A 22,554-nucleotide genomic window follows, 5' to 3' on the forward strand; every position below is an offset into this window, starting at 1 on the left:
CAAAAGTTCGGTCAAATGCAAAACTAACCTCTTTTACGTAGACGTTTTGGGAAGTCTACCGAAATTTTTGTTTTTGTTGTCAAAGATAAAGACGAAGACTGTTGGGAAAGTCTGCGTTACAAAAAAAAAACTGTTTGGTCAATTGCAAAACTGACATGTGCGTTGACAAGTAGACTGCATCGTAGGTCTACACAGAGCCGTAGACATAGAAAACAGTCTACTATCGCGGCATAGATCTGAAAATTGACGAAAATCATGTAAATAGTTACCTTTTTCCGGTGTAAAGCTAGTTTCCAACCATTTCAGCCTTCCAAACTCTAAATATGAGCAAAAAGAAACACCTTTGACGATTCACTAATGAAGAAACTCGAAAATATGAAGTTTGTGATTATGAAAATGAAAGTTATGAGAGTTTTTTAGATGGAAATGTAGAGGAAATAAGAGGAAATGAAGATTTGTTGGTTTAGAATGAGAAAAAAGTGGTTGAAAATTGAATTCTAGAGCTTTAAGAGCTCAAAAATGGTGGTTCATGGTGATTGGAAAAATTGATGATGATTGCATTATTGTAAATAAGAAGAAATGGTTAGGGTGTATTTAGTTTTTTGCTAATTTCGAAATTAATAAAAAATTAAATAATAATGACAATTTTGTAAATAATTCAAAAACATAAGGATAATATGAAAAATTCATTGATGAATAGTAATGACAAAAAAAGTTGGTTTTAGGTTTGACTTGAAAAAGTGGGTTGGTTTTGAAAAACTCCCAAAATTAGGATGTCTTTCGCTCAGCACAAAAAACAATATAAAGAAGAGTTAACTCTCTTCTAGTGAGGACACGTCAGCATCCACGTCAGTAAGTCGATGGCCCTGAGAGCGATACGTGTCCAAGTTTCTGAATTGTTTTTTTGTTTGGCGAAACAATTGATTTTGGGCTTGGACAATTTAGTCACTTGGACTGCAACAAAAATATTTGATGCCCAACATTTTTTGTCTTTATTTTCAACACCGTGACTAATCATTTCTAGGGTTCCAACCATTTTTGAACCGATAATGGAGCCTAAATTACGTTACGGAGGAAAACTATGTCTGGCCAATCCCCGGTCTAAGTTGTCGTCGTGTCGAATCGACTAGATTTCTTCCCTCTTGCATTGGAAAATTAGCAACGTTACGGAATTCAACCGGATTCAGTCTGTGTCATTAAAGTTATTTTTAAGTTTATCTCTCCCACTCCCTGCACGATTCTCATTCAATGCTCTCAACTTGCTTCCAGTCGGTGAATCTATAGATATAAATAGGTGAGACTTGATTCACTAAACCTCATCATTTCATTTGTCACAATTATATTTACTCTAAAAACTTTGACAGACAAACTCCCCTTGCTTATGAGCTCTCGCCTATGAGAGGAAGACAATCATCTGAAACAAGTGCGGCACGATAGGAGGAGGAAAGCGGCGGCGATGACGGAGAGGAAGAGGGTGAAGGCAGTGGAGGATAAAGGAAGCGATGATGGTGAAAAGGATAGAAGAAAGTATCAATGGAGAGTGGGCGGAGGTTTCTGCATAAAGTAGGACCTTTCATTATACTCTTTTGTGATCTTCGTTTTAATTTTTTTATAAAAAGTAAATATTCCATATATGATTTCTTGAATCTGAAATAAATATTCATAGTTATCGCTATTGTGATCTGAAATAAACAGGTTCTAGATTCGTTCGGGTAAATATCTTACAACTACGTGGACCTCTCTACTTATATATCTGTGGGAGAGTGTAGCCCTGTTCTTTTGATAAACGCTGCGTCTAGCGTCAGCGTCTCCAAAAGCCCTGTAATTTTTGTTGCTTTAAAAGCATGATTGCAGAGACCACTGAAGCCGGTGTTAAATAAACGAGACGCAGCGTCAAATTTCCTATGATATTTGATCGCTTGAAATTCTAGCGTCAATCACGACTCACCGCGGCGACTCTTTTTACTGTTACGGCTACATTTTTTTTTCGTCGTCACTGTCCGCGTTTTTTTTACAAAGCAGTTGATGTGAATATTTGGAGACGCTGACGCTAAATGCAGCGTTTATCAAAAGAACAGGGCTTGTATAGCCCAATTGATCAGAGACATTTCTCTACGGCCTATAAAATCTACTAAATTAATAATGAGCTCACTTATTAAATTAGCCGACTTATCTAGAATTCGTCGGTCACAAATTTTGGGGCTTACTGATCTTTACCATCTAGCTAGCAGTTTACGTATTTAAAAAATATATTTAACCTAATGGATATATATTGTTAACAGATCAATTGGTAACCCAACAAACAACCTACGATAGCTTCTTTTTTACAACAAAACCTACAATAGCTAACACAAATTGTTAAACTAAAATAACAATTACTAAAAGTATGTTACGAAGTAGTACTATAAACTGTATGTAATATTAGTTACTTAGCCAAACTCTTAAGTAAAAACTTTTTTATTGAACAATATCTTATAAAATTTGTCAAAAAAAAAAAATATCTTATAAACATTTTTGTCATATATAACGATAACCTTATATATAATATATCCAAGCTACATAAATTTATCTTTAACAATCTATAAAAATACATAGAAAATTAATTATACTTATATATAATACATTGGGTTACATAAATTAATCTTTAAATTGTATTGTTTTGGATGTCTTATCATTATCAAAAACTATAATAAGCAATCTTAAATTATTTTTCAATTATATCGTTTTGGATGTTTAATCATTATTTTTCAATTATATTGTTTTGGACAATCCCCTATATCACAAAGAAAGAGGATCGTCTACCGAATTCCTCACCATATAATAATCAACCACTGTGGAAGTAATGTTGGGATTAGAGAAGGTAAGGATTGACGAAGAAGTCTCAGTACTGGATTCCGACTACAAGTAATCTAAAAATATACAATTTAGATCTATATATTTAAAATTTATATTTTTATGATTATATTCAAATAAAGTTATTGATTCAAACTCTATGTTTTTATTTTACTACTATTTTATCTTATAAATGCTATTTTGATTCTTTCATATTTAAAGCTATTTTCTCATTTCCAAATGTATAGAATTTTCAGATCTAAAAAATATTCGATAAAATAGACTTATAATGAAGTTTGCTTAAAATTTAAAGATAGTAGACTTCATAAGCCATAAATTGTAAACAGACTTTATTAAAAGTCTACTAAATATGATTTTAACTTTTTTTGTTTTATGTTTTTTTCTTATGATTTTATATTATTTTACAGATATTTATTCCATGGTTTTCAAATCCTTCCCAGTAAATGTAAAATTTACATGTGTCAAATATGAATGTGCATTTTGTGTTTATTTAAAATAAATTTATAAATTCAAACTTTATTTTTTTGCTTTGCTAATATTCTAGCTTAAAATATATTTAACAAATCTAAATCTATTTTTCAAGTTTTGAAGCTATTTTTGCAAGTTTTATAAATTTGCATGTTATTTTCACTCAGGCCTATCCGGAGCGGTACTTGGGCTCACTATCTGATTATAAGTATGGCAGAATCTGAAGTCGATTTGAAGCGTGATTAACTCATCAGCTATTGGGATTCTCGGAGGAGGTAGCGGCAATGCGTGGGAGCTACCAAAACGCAGAAATTAAATATTATAAAGTATACAAAGGTGATAGTATAGAAAAGTTAAAAGAGAACTTAGTTCCACGAAAGACCGCCGTCTAAGATTCTATTTAAACATACGATTAAATATTTAGTCAGAGTATTTTTCTTCGCTTTCTTATTTTAATTGTAACATAGAGGATTTAAAATATCCCAAAACCATTCAGTTCAGATCGATGACTGTAAAACTCACTGTACGAGATTAAGTAAGAAAATATTTACTTAATCTATACAAGAATTATTATTAGAAAAAAAAAATTGACATTGTAACAAACCCGCAACAAGTACTAAAACATCTTCGCATATTGGAAAACATCAATTGTGGTATAGGTAATTATATCTATACTACAATTTTGCTATGCACAAGAGAGCACGAGGAATGCATGAAATTTATGGATTTCTATGAACGGTGGCAACTGACATGTTTGGAGCTGAAAAATGTCTTTATAAGGAAAAAGAAGTGTTATGGAACTATATATGATCTTTTATAATGCCATCAAAAAAGTGTTATCTCAATAATCAGTGAAATCGATGTAGTGATTATTACTTTAAGCAAATGGAGAAGTTCTTGGAGTTGGTTTTACGGTGACTAACAAGTGCCTACACTCATTGACCACTACTCAATTTTCATACTTTCCAGTTTCAACGTTTTCTGATTTTGATTAGCTTTGTTTGACTACCTTCTTTGCATTCAATATAACATTCTACTTTAATAAGAAATGCAACTTCAAATAATCAATACTTCCACCCTAATAATATGTCCAAAGACTATGATTTCAACATAATCCTTCATGAAGCAAAATATTTAAACCACAAATAAACGCACCAAATATGAGATCAATTTTTTTGTAAAAAAAAATAACATGAAGACCATTTGAAGCCCTCACAACATATCAATGCTACAATTTTTTAATATAGAAACAACTATTGTAACCAAGCAAAATATATCTTATCATATATAATTCTTACTCACCTAAAACTTTTCAAAAGACAAAAATCATTATCATACATATCACTTGCAAATGCAAACCTAAAACACAAACCATAAAATCATGCAAAAAATAATAATTTAGATCACAAGTAAAGTATATCCTACCCGTAGGACGGAAAAATAAGCCACCGATTCAGACCACACTAGCAGCCCTACTAATCACTCATCAGCAGCAAAGACCATTATTTAATATTACGTCAAGGGTCACCTATTTCTCCCTCCTACATGAAGGGAAACTTATGAAATAATATGGATCATGTCACTACTACACCTAATATCCAAAATGCCATCTGTATAGAAACATTATATGATTTCAAGGCTATGGCTTCATCAATATCCAATGTTCTTCATTTGTAATACCACCACATTTAGCTCGAAAACAATAAAAATTTCTGCAATGCATTTACAACTACACAGTTCAAAAAGGATCCCTCTGTTCAAACTCTCAGAATCCTGTAAATATAAAACTACGTTCGGACCACACCGACTAACAAACATATAAATGTGATATCAGAAATTCAGCATTACAAATACTACTGAAAAGTAACTTAACTGAATACATAACAACAGAAATAACGTAATAGTTGTAGGACAAAATCTTTCATAAAACAAAAACAAAATACTAATTTACTTTTTCGAATAGACTATTACGTGTTCTACTTTACACATAATCTCTCATTTTTCGACCACGAAACCAGAAATAAATAAACCATCTTTTACTACATAACACAATGATATGAACTAAACGTGTTCCTCACAATAAAATAAAGAACATCAAAATGCCACACCTGATAATATCATATAAAAATAATTATGAACTGAAACAAACATATATTCTACTCTGTTTATTACTCCCTCCGTGTCACAAAGATTGTCACTTAGGAGGTGTTATTGGTTTATATATTTTCATTGACTTAGAAATCCATATACTATTTATAAATCCAAGTAAAATATACAAATTCGGAGGTTTTCCCTCGGATTTGAGTCTTTGTATTTTTAACTAAAAAATTCAAACAAATCCATTCAAATCCATTATAAAATCAAATATATTAGTAAATCCGTACGATTGAATAACACTTGATTTGATATAGAATTTATGAATCATTAAACCAATAACACATGATTTTAATACATATTTTAAAATCATAGAACCAATAACACTAGATTTAGTTCGGATTTTTAAATCCATTAAAATACAACAACCAATAACCCCTACTTAGACATTTTTCACACATATTAAAGAACTCATTAAAATGTATTTATGTTTTCATTAATAACACATGTCTAACCAATAGTATTTTAGATAAATCGATTTATTTATAAAATCAATGCATTTTACAATTAATTTTGAGCTGAAAAATTGTATAAATTGCATTGATATTATAGAATGACACTTTTTGTGAAACAAAAAAAATGAGCTAAACTGACACTTAATATGAAGCAGAAAGAATATTTGTTAGTTTATAATATTGTTTTCAATCTAGAATATATATATATATATATTTTTTTAACTGCTTCATAAAATTTAAAAAATACTTTTTCGATTTCGAATATTTTCTTAAAAATGCTTCATAAAATATTTTCCTAAATTTATACACCCCGCCAATAGAGCGGACCAACTAAGTATAAGGTAAACCGAAGAATTATAAATAACAGTAAAGAGAACTTGGACAATAGACTCAACAGTCAACGACTTCCACAACAAGGTTTTGCAACTAATAAAAGAAAGACCCAACGACATCAATATGACAAGTACGTTTTTTTTTTCACGACAGAATAGTCGGCACATTCAACTCATAACCCCCCGACCCAAACACAGACGTAAGAACCAAAAGTCTACTAAAAGTTAGAGAAAAGACATTATATAAAGAAGTCGAAAGGATAACTAACAACCACAAAGGGAGGGGTAAGATAAAAAGCGGCTTCCTTTTGATATTCGTCATCATCATCATATCATCATCCCGCCTGCACCTTGTTCAACCTCTCTCATGCTTCCCGGAATATCATTCGTCAACTTTGGCTGAAGTCAAACACACCCAAAAAAATAGAGAGCCGTCTTGTTAGCTTATGATTTCCCTTATCCTATAAACGAAATCTCCACTACTACTAACAAACTTGCCTGGTTTTCAAGAGCTGTTATGGTGGACCTAAGGAGATCATCTCCTACGATCCCACGCAGTTTCCTCACAAACTCTGCTCGCGTCATCTTTTTCCCCTGCAAAACAGAGAGACTCCAGCTTTCAGGCAATTCTCAAGATGTATATAGCAAAAACTCTCCCAAATCAGTTTCTACCCTCAGTTGTTGGTAGTCAGCATTGATTAAAGACATGTCTTTCTCTGAAATCTTATGTGAGATTGCTGCAAACACAACAGGAAAAGGCATCCGTGGAGAGTTGGGTTTCGTAGTGCTCGAACCAACACTGTTTGCGCTCCCGCTCCCTGAACCTCCTTCAGGTCCCTGTATTTAAACAAACAAACCAAAGTATAGTTGTTCAATCCCTTTGATAACATCATAGAAAGCAGAAAAAGAACCAAACTCACGTGTGACACCAACTGTGGAGAAACATCCTTTGGTCCTTCCAAAGTTACACCCGAGTTATCATTCCTAGCAACCAAATTACCTGCAGAAACCAGTGTATGTCATCGATTTCTTATACATCACAAAACAGTATGTGATGGAACGGAATACCCATTAAGCCCGTGAGTATCTCCATCCGACCCCCGGATGATGAAAATCACAGACGTGTCTCTTGAAAACCAAATGTGTTCAATAACACCGGAGGTCGTTAGAATTTAAGGGACAGACAATGGATTATTTATTTTTTCTTTCTCAAATTACAAAGTCGAGACCTGAGCTTCAGCCAGATCTCTAAGCCGTCTCCCTTTCAATGCGTCATCAGTTATGATTTTAATTTGTGAGAAGATTTCATGAAAAGAAAACAAACTAATCACCTTCAGCATTGGTGGGAACAGACAGCTTGAACCTAACAACAAATTCCGGGAATACATGGGTGTTCATATTGATGTTCCACACAACGTAATTCTTTGGTTTCTCGACATCATCCACTCCATTGTCATATTCTTCTCCACCAGAGAAGAACTGCGCTTTGTCACCACGAAGAGGCTCCATGTTCCCCATTATTACACGGCATAAAACCATGTATCGTACTCCGTTTTCGTCAATATCACAGTACCTAGCACTGGAAACAAGTTTTTCAGTAACGTATATATATTGAAGGTCGGAGCTTAAAATATAAGTAGAGCTAAACTAGTATGCGGAAGAATCAGTGAACATAGCAAGGGTAAACCTGAAATAAGGGCAGTCCGCAGCAGTTAGATGTATTCCAACACCGTACATGGACTTTCTAATAAATGTTCCTCCAACTCCAAGTCCCTGCATCATAACCGCAGATAAGACTTCCCTCTTTGCAGGAAGCCATGCGTATCTAACGTTTGCATCCCCTCGACGTTTCTTAGTGATTTCAACCTGCTTCTCGAAAAGAGCTAGACGAGCTTCAGCAATCTCACTGGAAAAGCGGCCAACATCAAGCACGGCTACAGGCCCTAGAGAAGCTGTACCTATGGCAAACATCTTTTGAACAGCATCTTTATCAAGTCCTTCGGCTCCAGCAGGCTTAGGACCAGAGACTGCAACAGCATCCGTCTCATCCCATTTCGAAACAGCAGCTCCAATCTTACGGCTGCAGCTATCCTCTGCTGGAACATCATCCATACCGTCACCAGCTTCATCACTGCACTCCTCCAAATTCAACCTCGGTGACTCCCCACCGTTAACATCAATCTCAAGGCGCAAGTTGATCTCATGCGAAGAAGACCGTTTCAAATCTTCAGTGCAGTTACGACGGCAGCAATAGTTCCTTTCATCGCTCTCGTAAATTTCAGGGAAAAAACATTTGCCTCCAATGTCAATCCATGCAAGCGGAGTTTTTGACCCTGTTTCCAAATCTAGCTTATACATGTGCAAGAAATCCAAGAGAAAACGATGACCACACCACTCAAACTCAATTGCTGCTCTCTTTTCATCTAAATCCTTCTGGATGGCACAGATAATATGAGCGGGAACATCATTCCATTCACCCTTCTCGTAGATCATAACACGCTTTGCGATCCCTGACTTCTTAAAGTAAGTGTAGTATCTGACAAGCGACTTCCCAGAGCGATTCTCAGAAGAACAAATCTTGTTTTCACCTTCCAATTTCCTTCTTTTGTCAGGAAGTTGGCTCTGCGGGTTCGGTGGGGGAACATCTTGCAGCTTGGCACACGATACTCCATTAACATAAGCAGCATAGCTTGGTGGGCGCTTCCTCTTCTTACCGAAACCATTTTCACATCTACTATCCAACCCCTTGACGATCTTGACTTCCATATCTAGTTGTTAACAACGCTAAACCTATAACCTTGAAAGAAAAAGTCAACTGTAGCTCTAACTCGCTGTAAGTCCTAAAGATAGTGCCTTGCCGACAGCATTAAAAAACACTGCATAAAAGAAATGGAAACGTTCAAGGAGTGTTAGATAACAATATTATATAAGTTATAAGTAGGAAAATAGAGTCCAAGAAAAAACTCCCCACAGTTTACATAACATTCGGATGCACACACACAATCAAAAACATGAAAAGCTGCAAACTTAGCGAAGATAGAACAGTAAAGCCAAGAATAATGAGCTTGAAACTCACCCAACGGAAACAGTTAGAGTCTGATAGATAGAGACAAGTGTGTTCATCTTCTTTGTCATATAAAATAAACACAATCAGAGAAGAAACGCCACCGTCTTAGTAAGTTTCTACACCCGTCGGCAAGAAAGTTCCTGCAATACAAGCCAAACAAAAAAACTTAGTCATCATCTTTTTTTAACATGTGGCTTCTTCAGAGAATCAATAAACCAAAAACAAGTCAAATCGCAGTTTCATAGATTCTCTTTCGTGAAAACTCAGATCGTGGACACGAAGGATCCATCAATTTAAACCCAAACGACTCAAACACGTCTCTGAATCACACGAATCTAAGCCGATCTACCAGAAACAATTGACGAGAAAACAAAAATTAACCTGATGAAATATTCGGATCGATCGCTCAGGCAAGGGTTTTTCTTCGAAAGCTAAACGACAAATCACGGAGGGAGATAAGACGACTAGAGAAGATAGATATGCTTATAGAGGAGAAAACCCTAAGCCGGCGATAACGAAGAAGAAACTGTTTCGAATCATTTATATTCGGCGATTCTGAGGACGAAGAAGAAAAAAAAAAAGAGTTAAGTCGGCGATTCCTGATCTTTCCTCCTCTCCTGACCAAAAATTTGCTTGGATGGAAAGCAAATCAAGTAGGTATTTTAATATCACATGTCGTTCACCTATTTTAAAGTCAAAGTCGATATTTGATTGGACGGTGATATGTTTATAAGTCGGTCAATACACGGAGAAAAGATATGGTCGAATAAATAAATGGAATAATATATCATCATTGAGTAGAAAAATATACAAACCCTCGCGGAATAGGATAGCACTAAAAAAGTTTTTGTCACAAATATAGTTTTTAAAAATAAAAATGACTAAAATAACATTTAATATTTTATCAAAAGAGATAAATATACACTTATACCCCAAAGGTAAATTAATTTAGACATTACGGTTTAGAGTTAAGGGGTGGAGTTTAGGATTTAGAGTTTAGGATTTAGGGTTTAGAGTTAAGGGGTGAAGTTTAGGATTTAGGATTTAGGGTTTAAGGTTTAGAGTTTAGGGTTTAGGATTTAGGTTTTAGGGTTTAGAGTTGGGGAGTGAGATTTTGGGATAAGATTTCAAATTTTGAAAAATAAAAAAAAATTAAATTTTTCAAAAGATAAAACGTTATTTTGGGCATTTTAGTTATTGAAGATTGTTTTTGTGACATAAATTTAGAAATGTCATATTTTGGATATTTGGCCTTGCTGATTTATTTAATTGTAAATTTGTAATGTAACGGGACAAACATAATAAAATAACGTGTGTAGACTGATAAGGACCATGATTAGATTGTGAAGCGAAGGGGATAACTATAGAAATAAATAACAGTATTTTAAATTGCATAGAGATCTACATTGTATTTACTGATTATTAATGAATGAAGTTTTAGTGATTTTGCAAATGATTTTGTTTACTAGTTGGGAGATTTTTAGATGATTTTTAAATAGTAAATATAAAAAATTGAAAATATTTAAACAATAAAAATATTTAAAATAAATTTCTAATGTAAAATATTTTGGCGGCAAAATATATAGATTGTGTATTCCAACAGTACATTTATTATAACGGTTATTCAAAATTTTGTCGGGGTTTTTAACGGTTGTTGTTTTCCTATATCATAAATAGTATATTTTGTAACATTTTTATTATTTAATTTATATATATGGATTATCATAAATAAAAGGAAATAAAATATTATTTCTATTTCTATTTAACTTTTTTTTATGTTGGATATTTAATCTATTAATTTAGAGTCGTATTTAAAATTTATTGTTGTATGTTTAATATTAATTAAACATGTTGTGACTTAACATAAAAATGCACTTTATATACAAGTTTATATGGTAGTCAATATACTTAAACTAAACAAACTTATAATTATACCATCGTTTATAACTTCCATTAACCAAAATCGCAAACAAATCGATTTTTTTATGTTTATCTAATATAATAGGCGGGAACTACAAATCTACATGCGGTATGTCATAAATGTTCCTTAAATATCTCAATTATATTAATATTCTATAATCGATTTCTAAACAATATAAAAATATAAACCTTAACCAAACTAGTATTGGTACAATATTCCGGATGATTAGTTGATGAACTTATGATAATATTGTACACTTGATTTTAAGACGATATACAAATTTTAAAACTAACAAATCAAAACAACTTATTTTAAACGATATAAAAATCTTTAAGCTAACAAATCAAAACAACATATCTTTCAAACAATTACCAAACTTATAAACAATATATGATTAAAGAATAATTTGATTCTTTCTTTCACCATAGTATATCTAAAAATAACTAATCATCCGGAACAAGCTAACAAACAATATATTTTGTCCCTAAAAAGTATAATGAATATGTATATCATCGAACAATCTAACAAATAACAAGCAACATATTTTGTTCTTAAAGGCAATAAAATAAATACAGCTTCTCGGATTATAACTTCACCAAAAGCTCTCATATGACTTTAAAAGATCAAAACATTAAAAATGACAATGGTTTCTCCTAACGAGATAATTTTTTTGAAAGATCTCAAACCATACAAAACTGCATGGTGAATAGAGATTAAAGTTATCTATTCATGGGTTCAAACACACAACTTTCGGTAGCGATTCTTTGGAACTTTAGCAGATCAAAGTGTAAGTTTCATTATTAGTTTTTTATGTATTGTTCTTATTCCAAGTTAAATATTTCCTATAAAACGTATCTAAGTTTTTTTGTATATTGTTTATCTGTTATTAACCATAATGAGTTTATTAGGGTGTTAAGATATTCTGCTCATGCAAAAAAATCTTTATACCTCACGTAAAGAAGCATCTTCAGGTTGGCATATGGAAGATTATTGATGAATTATCAGCTGCATCAGCTATTCGGAAACTACAGACCTACAAGCCATAATTACAAGCTTAACTTCACCAACAATACTACAGTCACCGATTCATCTGTCAAACTTGATGATAATTTTTTATCATACACCATTTGAATCTATTTTTAGTGGAAGTTTGAAAGCAATTTTTCTAATTAGCAATATATTTTATAGCATAATCATTGTAAAACATATATGTTTTGCTAATCTCTAACATTTGGCAATTATATATGTTATCAGTGAAGCTATTAATATTGGAGATCTTCAAATTTTTCACGCACATGGTAAAGAAAGTAAAAAAAAAAAATCAGCTATCTTTAAGAGACAAAGTAATATTAAATTCTTATCTATTTTTGAAGTCGTATATATCTTTTTGAAAATCCATCTTATTATTGTTGGATATGGATATCTGCAGTGATCAAAATGTGTCATGTTGTCCATAGAGTCATTTTGCTAAAAAAAAGTCTTAATTGATTACCAAAAATCTAAAGAAACTAAATTCATGACTTTGGTGAGATTTGCTAAAATAAATTTTTACAAAAGTAAAAGAATTTTGTATGTGAGCTATAATTAATTAGGCTAAATAATTAATTATGTGATCATTCATCTATAAATGATGTCGTTTATAAATATTTGCAGGGAAATTCCAAATAACAAATGCATTTGACATATCCAATGTGATCATAAACCCTCAAGGATCTGATGTTGAAGAGTTTCTCAAAATATAAGTTAGTAAATTTTGTATTGCAAATGTTGTTTGTTAGTTTTAAGTGATACTGATTTTGTCATCTGAAATATTACAGATCATCTAGTAATAATTTGGCTCTAACAAGTTTGAGTGACGAAGATTTGAAAATTGTTAAGAGATACAAAAAAGACCACTGGAGGCATTGTCCAGAAATATCAATATCAGAAATCCTAATGACTAATAAAATATTTTAAAACATTTAGTGATAAACACATATAATACTTAGACATCTTTCAAAAAATTTACCAAGATTTGTTTTAGTGCAAGTCCATCTTTTTATATATATTTCCAAAAAGCCTTAGCCCTTTACAAAAAAGAGGGCCAAATGTTTTTTACTAGAATATTATGTATGTTGGACTCAATTTCGGTCAACACTTTGATCGGGCCTGAATGATTCAGGCAGTGCGACCTACGAAAAAGCCCAATCCATGCTAGTGAGTCCTGATCGATTTGAAGAGCCGAAGATCGCGGGGAAGTTGAGAGAAATTCGAGATCGATTGGTTATAAAAGGAGATCGTCAGAAACAAGGAAAGGGACGGACAGAAAACCCTAGAGAGAGCTTAACACACATCGAACTCATTTCACTTCGCTTTAAGTCTTTTCTCTTATGGATTTCATTTGTAATATTGGATCTCGTTTCTCTTATTGTATTCAGTCTTATTCATCAATAAAATTCATCTTTGCCTACTGAAATCTGATTACATATTGTTTCCCACATCATCCTCTCTTCTCCAGATTAAACTTTTGATCACTATTAAATACTTAGTGTAGATTTTAGGATCTATAATGTCTATAAAAAGAGAAATGCATTATTAAGACAACCATTTGTAAAGTAAACGGTAATTAGGGTTGGTATTATATTGCATGTATGTCTTGCAACAATAAAGAAAAATCAATTTCAAAATTCAGCAATTGAGAATGTCACCAAGTCAAAACTAAGAAAATAAAGAAATTAGAGAGAATTGGATAGGAATCACATAACATTGTATTTGAAAAAGTCTTATGGACCGTCTCAGATTACAATACGAAAAGAAGCAAATCCGTTAAATGAATGATTATGATCAATGCATCATAAATAAAAATACAGTAATAACAATATACTTCCTCTGTAGATTATTAGTCATTTATGTTCACACCAATTATCTAAATTAACAGTAATCAGCATGTATAATCAAGAACAACAATTAACATGGTAAAAGTAACCAAATCGTAAATTAGGTTGTATATTATCTGCATGTAACTGTAGATTGAAAACATTATGAAACCAACGATAACATCTAGAATAAGCATAGAGCATAACATCTATGATATTTAAATGATTTTCAGAACACTTGACATCCACTTTGTCCGACGGATTCGAGATTGTGTAAAATTATTGAGAATCAGTTAAATTAAGATTAGTGTAAAGGATAAATAGAACATATATAAGAAATATGAAGAACCATGATATTTGATCTTACAACACCATAATTTTCAGACATATAACAGAGATATAAAAGTATTATACATTTGAGATTCTGACGGAAATGCAACTAAGGTACATAGTCAAACACACAGTCAATCTTGTCTATGATCGAAAGGACTTAATGACACACAAGAATGTCATCTTAATGCTTAAATACACTCAAATTCTTCCTTTAAAACTAAAAACGAAAAGCAAAGACTATAAATTAATTAGGGTTCCATGTAAAATTAAGAATACGAAAATAACAAGAAAATCTGAATTTAAATGATTCAGTCAAACTTTGTGGTTCGTGATTATTGTCATTCTAATGTCACCAATGTTGCACCAAAATAAGTATTAAGTAAACATAAATATCTTTTTTCAAAACTTTTCATTTACATTTTTAGATATTTTATTTTGTCCACTAGATTCAAGCTCCATCTATTCATTAAGGAGGACAATGACGAGACTAGATAATGTTGCACAATCTTTTTAAATAGGAAAAATTCCTTAAAAACACACAAACTAATTTTCATTTCCTAATAAAATACACAATTATTTTGGATCCTCGTTTAATACATGAACTCATTTTTGTTTTCTATTAAATACACAAAATTTTAAAATTTGTAAATTTTATACGTCGCTTTAGACGACGTAAACCCTGTTTAACAGAAGTGATGATGAATTTAATGTTTAACCAAACATGTGGTTAAAAATACATGAACTAATTTTCATTTTCTCATAAAATACATGAACTATTTTGGATCTCCATTTAATGCACAAACTAATTTTTGTATCCATTAAATATACAAATTTTTAAAATTTACAGATTTTACACATTGATTTAGATGACATCAACTATGTTTAACAGAAGTGAAGATGATATTAGTGTTTAATTTTTGTATCCACTAAATACACAAACTTTTAAAATTTACAGATTTTACACAGTGATTTAGACGACATCAACTGTGTTTAAGCGAAGACAACATTAGTGTTTAATTAAACACATATAAACTATGAAAAGCACGCTCACCCTCAGCCAAAAAAATCAAATCAATTGAGCTGTAATTCAATTTATAATTCAAGTTAGTTTCAATGCAAGTTAGGAACCCTAATATGTATTAACTTCTCTTATTCTCCAAATGTTCTTTCTTCTTCTTCTTCACTTTTATTTTCCTTTATATCGTTTCGAAGTGTAGTCGATTTCCATATCGTGAAAAAGGACGAAAATGAGGTAATTTCCAAACGATTTTCTGATTTTGGAATTAGTTTAATGTTATGCGTTTCTGATTCTTATTCTTCACTTTGATTGCAATGATAATGAGTCAATTAAAATTAATTTACACTATGGAAGCATAACGGAGAAGAAAGCTAACAATATAATCTATATGAGAGGATTTTTAAGAATTTTACGTGAAAGGTAACATCGTTTTCACTTCTGTTAAACACAGTTGACGTCATCTAAACCAATCTTGTCTAGTGGTTCCCCTACCAGATCAAGCGGAACCTCGAATCCATTCACTTTTCGTTTCCGGTATATGAAACCTGATCTCAACACAACTCCTACAAGAACAAGAACAAGGAGTTAAGAGATCATAAAAAACACAAGGTGGGTTTCTGATAAGAAGGTGGCTTGAATCTATTGATTTACCGGAGTTATGTATTTGGATAGAAGTTCTGCCTCTGCATTACGTTTTTCGGTGAAATAACCGCTGGATAGAACAACTGGCGAAAGATTGTAGTCGTGAACAGTGAGCAAGACAAACTTAAGAACCCATGCACACACGATAAGAGATGTCTGAAATGAAACACAACGAAGATGATGACTAGAAGTTTTTAGCTTGTTCTCCATTTCCAAAACCACCAATGGTGGAAACTATAACAGTAGCACCGAGAAGTACTTCATTCCAATTCAAATAGAAAACATCACCTAACAAAAAAAAACTCAGACACATTAAGAAACCAAACTTGGATTCGTTTATATGAATAGTATAATGAAAGAGAAGTGGTTACCAGTAACCCATGTAACCTGATCCAACCATGAATCTTGGAAGTTGGGATGACCAGACTTAAAGAATCAACAGAGGCTGATAGCTAAAAAAGTGAAGATTTTGTTACACACTAGTGTTGATACTCTCTTTCTTTTACTTGCTGACACTTAAAACCTCGATTCTGTTGGAGATTGCTGCTTTGCAGATAGCTGAGCCAACGAAACCATTTCCTCCAAGAAGTACAACCTAAACAAGACAAGAAATGCCATCTTAACTAAGACATGAAATGTTATAATGTCTTCTCCCTTAGTACCCTTTCAGATTTGATATCCGCCACAATATCAATCGAAGCTTCAGCATAACTGCACTTAACACAAGACAAGACTTAAATAACATGTAAACACAACAAGCACAAAAAAGAGCTTTATTTCACAATATAATGAAAGTGTGACGTCTCTTTAGTACATCCTTAATAGCTTTCTAAAGAAAAATTTGATCAATTTCTCATCTTTTTGATTTGAGGGATTCAGAGTCTCTAGCTAGTTTTGTGAATTTAATTACATACTACTACAAAGGATGGTAACTGTCAAGCCTCCCATTGTCCAAAATTATCAATTATTGCATAGAGTTAATGAAACTCAATGAACAAATGTATTTTACAGAGAGAGTGATGAGAGAGAACGAGGACGAAATAAAGCAGATGGGAGAAGTGAAATAGCCGGAAAAATGAAAAATGAAGTCATTGTTCTGACAAAAAGTAACAACTGAACTTATTTGAACAGAAAGTTGTATCTGAAAATCGCCGGAGAAGACTGTAGAAGCAAGAAGAACTACGCGGTGGAAATGAAGCGAGAAAAATATATTTATTTTTTATTTGGTTTAAAGGATCTATTGGCTAGTTCAGATGGGTGTTCATTAATAAGGCCCAAAATATTTAAATCGGCCCGTTTGTAAAGCGAAGCCATTACGAGAGGTTCGTTAAGAGTGTCAAGTCTCGTGAAGACGAAGACGAAAGCAGTAGTAGGACAGAAGAAGAAGAAGATTAGGAGATCTGTATTCGATCATTGAGAAGAATGGTGAAATTGACAAGTAAGGATGCTCAGGATCTGTTCCGATCTATTCACTCCGCTTATTCCGCTACTCCGACTAATCTCAAGGTTCGCCAATCGCCATTTTTGAATTTCCCTTCCCTTTTTGCGCATCCTTCTTCGTCTTTATGGAACTTGTTTTCTTTTCTTTCTTTTTTTTTTGCAGATCATCGACTTGTATGTTGTATTCGCCGTCTTCACTGCTTTGATTCAGGTACGCTTATCTATGGCTTATAAATCTACGATGGCTTATAGATCTACGATTCTCGAGTCGATCTGTTGGAATTTTTCAGGTCTCAAAAGTCTACGATGGCTTATAGATCTACGATTCTCGAGTCGATCTGTTGGAATCTTTCATAGTCATCTAGTGCAAATTCCCTAAAATCTTTACGTGATTTTTTGTTCTTGACATCACATGATTTATATTTAGATATTGTTGTGTGTACACACAAATATGAAATATGACTTCTTCAAACCAAGAAAAGGCTAGAAACAAGTACGGACGAAGGAAGTAAGGAAGAAAAAACAAGATACAAGAACTTTTAATCTGGTCTTCAAAATGTTGAAAAAAAAGAAAATTTGGTCTTCTTGACTCTACATTATTTATTTTTTTTTTTTTGACATCAAATGCATTCTTCTTGACTCTACATATATCCACATTTTAGTATTTAAAAATTGTTATGTGTCCCCTCCCATTTAAAATGTTTATGAAGTGTTTAAAGAAGATAGATTTTAGAATTTTATATGCATTTTCTTTTAAATACTAACTGTTTATTATTTATAAATGTATAAAATAATTAAATTGAATAATTTTTGATTTAATTTATTGAAAATAGTTAATCAAAGAAAAATGCATTTATAATTAATTTCAATGTTTATATCTGAAAATTATTTTTATAAAATATAGAGTATTAAATATGTGAAGTCTTGTGCACAAAAAAATGTGGTCTTTAGATAAATAAATGGATATGGTCATGGATGAGTTTAGAATAGATGGTGGAACATGTGTCCATGGCTTGACTATTCATCGTCACCGGTTTTTTCTTCAGTTCCTCGTAGAGAAAAAGATTAAGACAAAACAATGGTAAAGAACACGATGAATAGACGTGATTTTTATTTGAAAATCGTCGATAATGAAAGTGGATAGAATTTTTTGTTCGACACGAAATGAAAAGAGAAGAGATGAATTAGGTTGATTAAAATATTTTTTATATTTACCTTAGGAGTTAAAAATGAAAATGGATAGAGTTTATTGTTTTACGTTTTTGTTCGACAAGTTAAAAGATATATTAGACATTTTGACAAAAGAAAGTACTCTACGTGCTCAAAATATGTCATAGCGTATATAGATGTATGTCGCAATGTAATTTTCTCTATTTTCATATACACACTAAATAGAGGAAAAGAAAAGGGGGGAAGGAAGAGGAGTCCTGGTGGGGGATAATAAAAAAAAAAAAAGTGAGGAAGCGATCTCCTTCACACACACGCCCTCTCTCTCTCTCTCACTGCTTCGTCCAAAATCACGTTTTAATGACTCTCACATTTTACTCCTCCGCCGCAACCGTTGCTTCCTCGCCTAGGGTTCCGTTTCACCCTCTCGCTTCTCCGGCTCGTCGCGGCTTCGTGTCCTTCAGATTAACCGCCAAGAAGCTGCCTCTTCGTTCACATGGCGCATCGTCGCTGAGTGTGAGAGCGATGTCCGAGCTCGTTCAGGATAAGGAATCTGTCGTCGCGGCTAGCACTTCTTTCACTGAGAGTAGTAATACGAGGGCGAGTGAGCTCAACCATTCCCGTACCTTCTTGGATGCGCGAACTGAAGAAGGTTAGTCTTCTTCTTCTCCGAGGAACTTGAATGTACTCCTTAGTTCTTAATACGAAATCGAAAGCTTTGGAGGTTGTACATTCTGGTGATTGCTTGTGCTCAGAGTATCCGAATCCTTTATCTTATCGCAGATTGCAATACCTTACAGAAGTACAATCGAAATCGTATTTCTTGAATTGTGCTTCTGATCTAGCTCCATTCTTGATATATAATGGCTTGATGCATAGACACTGAGTTATGCAATCCAAGAAATGCCTAATAAATGTTTGATAGCGTAGGAGAGTCTCTGGATCTGTAACAGTGCCTGCATTTTCATTTGCAGATCTTATTTCTGGTATAAACAAGGAAAAAGAAGCTGGAAGGTTGCCTCCCAATGTTGCATCAGGGATGGAAGAATTGTATTGGAACTACAAAAATGCCGTAAATGAATTTGCTTCTTTTTTTTTTTATCACTCATTAGTCTGTGCAGATAGGTTTGCTTGGTTTGAAGAACTGAACTTTTCATGTCAATAGGTTTTAAGTAGCGGAGCTCCAGGGGCAGATAAGACTGTTATATCAAACATGTCTGTTGCTTTCGATCGCATGCTTCTTGGTGTCGAGGTACTTCTTTTCCATCAATCTTGGAGAAAATCATCTGACTTCTATGTTACTTGATTTTCCTTTGCTGTTAAATATTTCAGGATCCTTATACTTTTAATCCGTATCATAAAGCTGTGAGAGAACCATTTGACTACTACCAGTTTGTCCATATGTACATCAGTCCCCTTATTGATTTCAAGTACGCTGGAATCTGCACTCTTATTTGTTCTTATTCGTTTGATTAGTGGATCTTCTACCAACGGCCTTTAAAATGTATTTGTTGTGCAGAAACTCTTACGTTGGAAATGTTTCTATTTTCTCCGAGCTGGAAGATAAGCTTCGGCAGGTCCTCTTCCCTCTCTCTCTCTCTCTCTCTCTCTCTTGTGCACTAGTGTACAGACTTGAAGTTTTTTAACGCCTTTTGCTTCCATCAACAGTTGACTTCTTTTCTTTTAGGACTATAACGTTTAACTGGTTGATATCAGGGACACAATGTCGTGTTAATATCAAATCATCAAAGTGAAGCTGATCCAGCTGTCATTTCCTTGTTACTTGAAGCGCAATGTCCATACATAGGCGAGAACATTGTAAGCTTCGAGCCTTGTTCTGAGCTATACGTTACTATCTCTGTACTTATCCCTTTTTTGTGTGTGGCTGCAGAAATGTGTGGCTGGTGATCGAGTCATCACTGATCCTCTTTGTAAGCCGTTTAGTATGGGAAGGTACCGTATCACAACCTTTCTTTTGACAATGGTATGCTACCTTATGGGCTGAACTGTAATATAAGCAACCTTGTAAGACTTCCGGGATTCCTTCTGCTTTCAGGAATCTCATATGTGTCTACTCGAAAAAGCACATGAACGATGATCCTGAGCTTGTTGATATGAAACGAAAAGCAAACACACGAAGCTTAAAGGAGATGGCTACATTGCTAAGGTTAGAGGAAGTATAATAGAAATCTTTTTATTACTTTTGTAAAGACTCAGAAAATAAAGGAATTAGGTTGATGTTATTCTCCTAATGTAGCATGAACCACACTGTAGGTCTGGCTCCCAACTAATATGGATTGCACCAAGCGGTGGAAGGGACCGCCCGGATCCTTCTACTGGGGAATGGTTTCCTGTAAGTTAACCTAATGGAATGCACAGATCTTATCTGTGTCTGGTGAATATCATAGAGACACTGATGTATAAAAACAACTGTTCAGGCACCCTTTGATGCTTCTTCGGTGGACAACATGAGAAGACTAGTTGAACATTCTGGTGCTCCTGGACATATCTATCCAATGTCTTTGCTTTGCTATGACATAATGCCTCCTCCACCCAAAGTATTGCTACTCTTTTTCTTCTTCTCTGCTTTACTTCCCTCTCATCACCTAACTCACTGTGAATCTACAGGTTGAGAAAGAAATTGGAGAGAAAAGATTAGTTGGGTACCATGGTACCGGACTATCAATTGCTCCTGAAATCAGCTTCTCAGATGTAACGGCAGACTGCAGCAACCCGAATGAGGTTTTGTCTGTTTACTTTAAAATCAGCAAATGTATTAATCTAGTTTCTCCAAGTCCATTGTGCATCTCATCATTCATGGATATATTTGCTTGGTATATGGCAGGCGAAAGAAGCATACAGCCAAGCTCTGTACAAGTCGGTGGATGAACAATACAAGACTCTGAACTCTGCAATCAATCACAGAAGAGGAATAGAAGCATCAACTTCAACAGTATCTTTGTCACAACCCTGGAATTAAGCTCTCAAGTTGTTCGGGTAACACTTTCTAAACACCTTTCGTCTCAAAAGTTTGTAATTATGTACATCATATAAGAAAGTTCCCCAGACAAGGTTGTTCCTGTATCTGCAGGATACACAAACAAATGCAGATATAATCACACGTTGTCGTAAGGGAAGTTACTTCACTATCTTCAGAAAATATATTACGAAGCCTCTCTCCCTGATGAAACAAAGAAACAGTTACCATCTTGGTTTCTAACGTGGGAACAAAAGTTGGGTTTGTGTACATATGAATAGTGAGAGACGACATGCACTCTTCCTAGGCTCATTTTAGATCATCACATATACTTTCTTCATATGTAATATTCTTTTTTTTTTCTGCTCTCGACTATATTGAGCCTGATGAATAATTCATTTTTTTTTTTTGCTTCCTTCCTACTCATGCGTTATGATCTTATTCCAACTTAAAATTTCTGGTATAGATATCTGGGCTTTTGAACAAAAAAAAAAAAAAAAATATCTGGGCTTTTGTAGTGATCGATCGGTAAACTGCCAAATATGCTTCTGCAGTTTTTCTAACTCAGTTATTCAAAAGGAACTTTATCTGTTCAATTATTCCACCATCTTGACCAAAACCAACTTAAAAAATATATATTGACTTCTTGCAATTTGATTATTATTCATATTTGCCATTCACTATTTTGTTGTGATCTTAATAATAACTTCATAGACCGCGTAGAGGGAGTGTGTTGTACTATCAGTGAATTGCCAAGTTGACAGAGTGGGACTGTCTGGTCTGGTTTGGATCTTATGTCACAATATAACCTTCAAGCTTCTGTCTCTGTATCACGTGTCCGTTTTCTGTTTTCTTCTTTCCACTATCCTCTC

The 22,554-nt window shown here is 33.4% G+C and overlaps 3 protein-coding genes across 4 annotated transcripts; 1 reads left to right on the forward strand and 2 right to left on the reverse strand.

Annotated features, from left to right (window-relative positions):
* Positions 1–6,267: 6,267 nt before the first annotated feature.
* On the reverse strand, positions 6,268–9,975 carry LOC106387549 (inactive poly [ADP-ribose] polymerase RCD1). Its single transcript, XM_013827432.3, has 8 exons — positions 9,711–9,975; positions 9,339–9,469; positions 7,950–9,138; positions 7,594–7,841; positions 7,183–7,262; positions 6,935–7,099; positions 6,761–6,856; positions 6,268–6,661 (listed from the first exon to the last, which is right to left on the reverse strand). The coding sequence occupies exons 3-8, from the start codon at positions 9,026–9,028 to the stop codon at positions 6,590–6,592; spliced, it is 1,740 nt and encodes a 579-aa protein (XP_013682886.1). The 5' UTR covers positions 9,029–9,138; positions 9,339–9,469; positions 9,711–9,975; the 3' UTR covers positions 6,268–6,589.
* A 5,922-nt stretch (positions 9,976–15,897) lies between these two features.
* On the reverse strand, positions 15,898–17,046 carry LOC106383736 (uncharacterized protein At1g32220, chloroplastic-like). The gene is made up of 7 exons (XM_048757443.1): positions 17,009–17,046; positions 16,761–16,809; positions 16,622–16,693; positions 16,470–16,524; positions 16,340–16,386; positions 16,149–16,254; positions 15,898–16,019 (listed from the first exon to the last, which is right to left on the reverse strand). The coding sequence occupies exons 1-7, from the start codon at positions 17,044–17,046 to the stop codon at positions 15,898–15,900; spliced, it is 489 nt and encodes a 162-aa protein (XP_048613400.1).
* A 1,869-nt stretch (positions 17,047–18,915) lies between these two features.
* On the forward strand, positions 18,916–22,097 carry LOC106387548 (glycerol-3-phosphate acyltransferase, chloroplastic). 2 transcript variants are annotated; one of them, XM_048756909.1, is made up of 13 exons: positions 18,916–19,357; positions 19,680–19,777; positions 19,871–19,957; positions 20,038–20,135; positions 20,225–20,282; positions 20,422–20,523; positions 20,597–20,689; positions 20,736–20,872; positions 20,980–21,058; positions 21,144–21,263; positions 21,334–21,447; positions 21,551–21,702; positions 21,797–22,097. In XM_048756909.1, exons 1-12 carry the CDS (start codon positions 19,066–19,068, stop codon positions 21,683–21,685), a joined length of 1,413 nt encoding a protein of 470 aa, XP_048612866.1. In that variant the 5' UTR covers positions 18,916–19,065; the 3' UTR covers positions 21,686–21,702; positions 21,797–22,097. The 2 variants fall into 2 exon arrangements, with proteins under 2 accessions (XP_048612866.1, XP_013682885.1); XM_013827431.3 differs by having other exon boundaries at positions 20,597–20,658; positions 20,762–20,872.
* The last annotated feature ends 457 nt before the right edge of the window (positions 22,098–22,554 follow it).

The sequence above is a fragment of the Brassica napus genome, chromosome C5 (genome assembly GCF_020379485.1).
Source record: "Brassica napus cultivar Da-Ae chromosome C5, Da-Ae, whole genome shotgun sequence".
Classification (NCBI taxonomy): Eukaryota; Viridiplantae; Streptophyta; class Magnoliopsida; order Brassicales; family Brassicaceae; genus Brassica; species Brassica napus.

Bases quoted from the DNA above. Each gene is read 5' to 3' on its own strand.
- LOC106387549 (XM_013827432.3), bottom strand. From the start codon at position 9,028: ATGGAAGTCAAGATCGTCAAGGGGTTGGATAGTAGATGTGAAAATGGT. The intron at 6,857-6,934 runs GTAGAAACTGAT...TCTGTTTTGCAG, and splicing joins CTGACTACCAACAACTGAGG to GGGAAAAAGATGACGCGAGC. The intron at 6,662-6,760 runs GCAAGTTTGTTA...GTTTGACTTCAG, and splicing joins TAACAGCTCTTGAAAACCAG to CCAAAGTTGACGAATGATAT.
- LOC106387548 (XM_048756909.1), top strand. From the start codon at position 19,066: ATGACTCTCACATTTTACTCCTCCGCCGCAACCGTTGCTTCCTCGCCT. The intron at 19,358-19,679 runs GTTAGTCTTCTT...TTTCATTTGCAG, and splicing joins GGATGCGCGAACTGAAGAAG to ATCTTATTTCTGGTATAAAC. The intron at 19,958-20,037 runs GTACTTCTTTTC...TAAATATTTCAG, and splicing joins GCATGCTTCTTGGTGTCGAG to GATCCTTATACTTTTAATCC.
- LOC106383736 (XM_048757443.1), bottom strand. From the start codon at position 17,046: ATGGGAGGCTTGACAGTTACCATCCTTTGTAGTAGTAT. The intron at 16,387-16,469 runs GTAACCACTTCT...TTTTTTTGTTAG, and splicing joins TCAGGTTACATGGGTTACTG to GTGATGTTTTCTATTTGAAT. The intron at 16,020-16,148 runs GTAATGCAGAGG...TTGTTCTTGTAG, and splicing joins CGGTTATTTCACCGAAAAAC to GAGTTGTGTTGAGATCAGGT.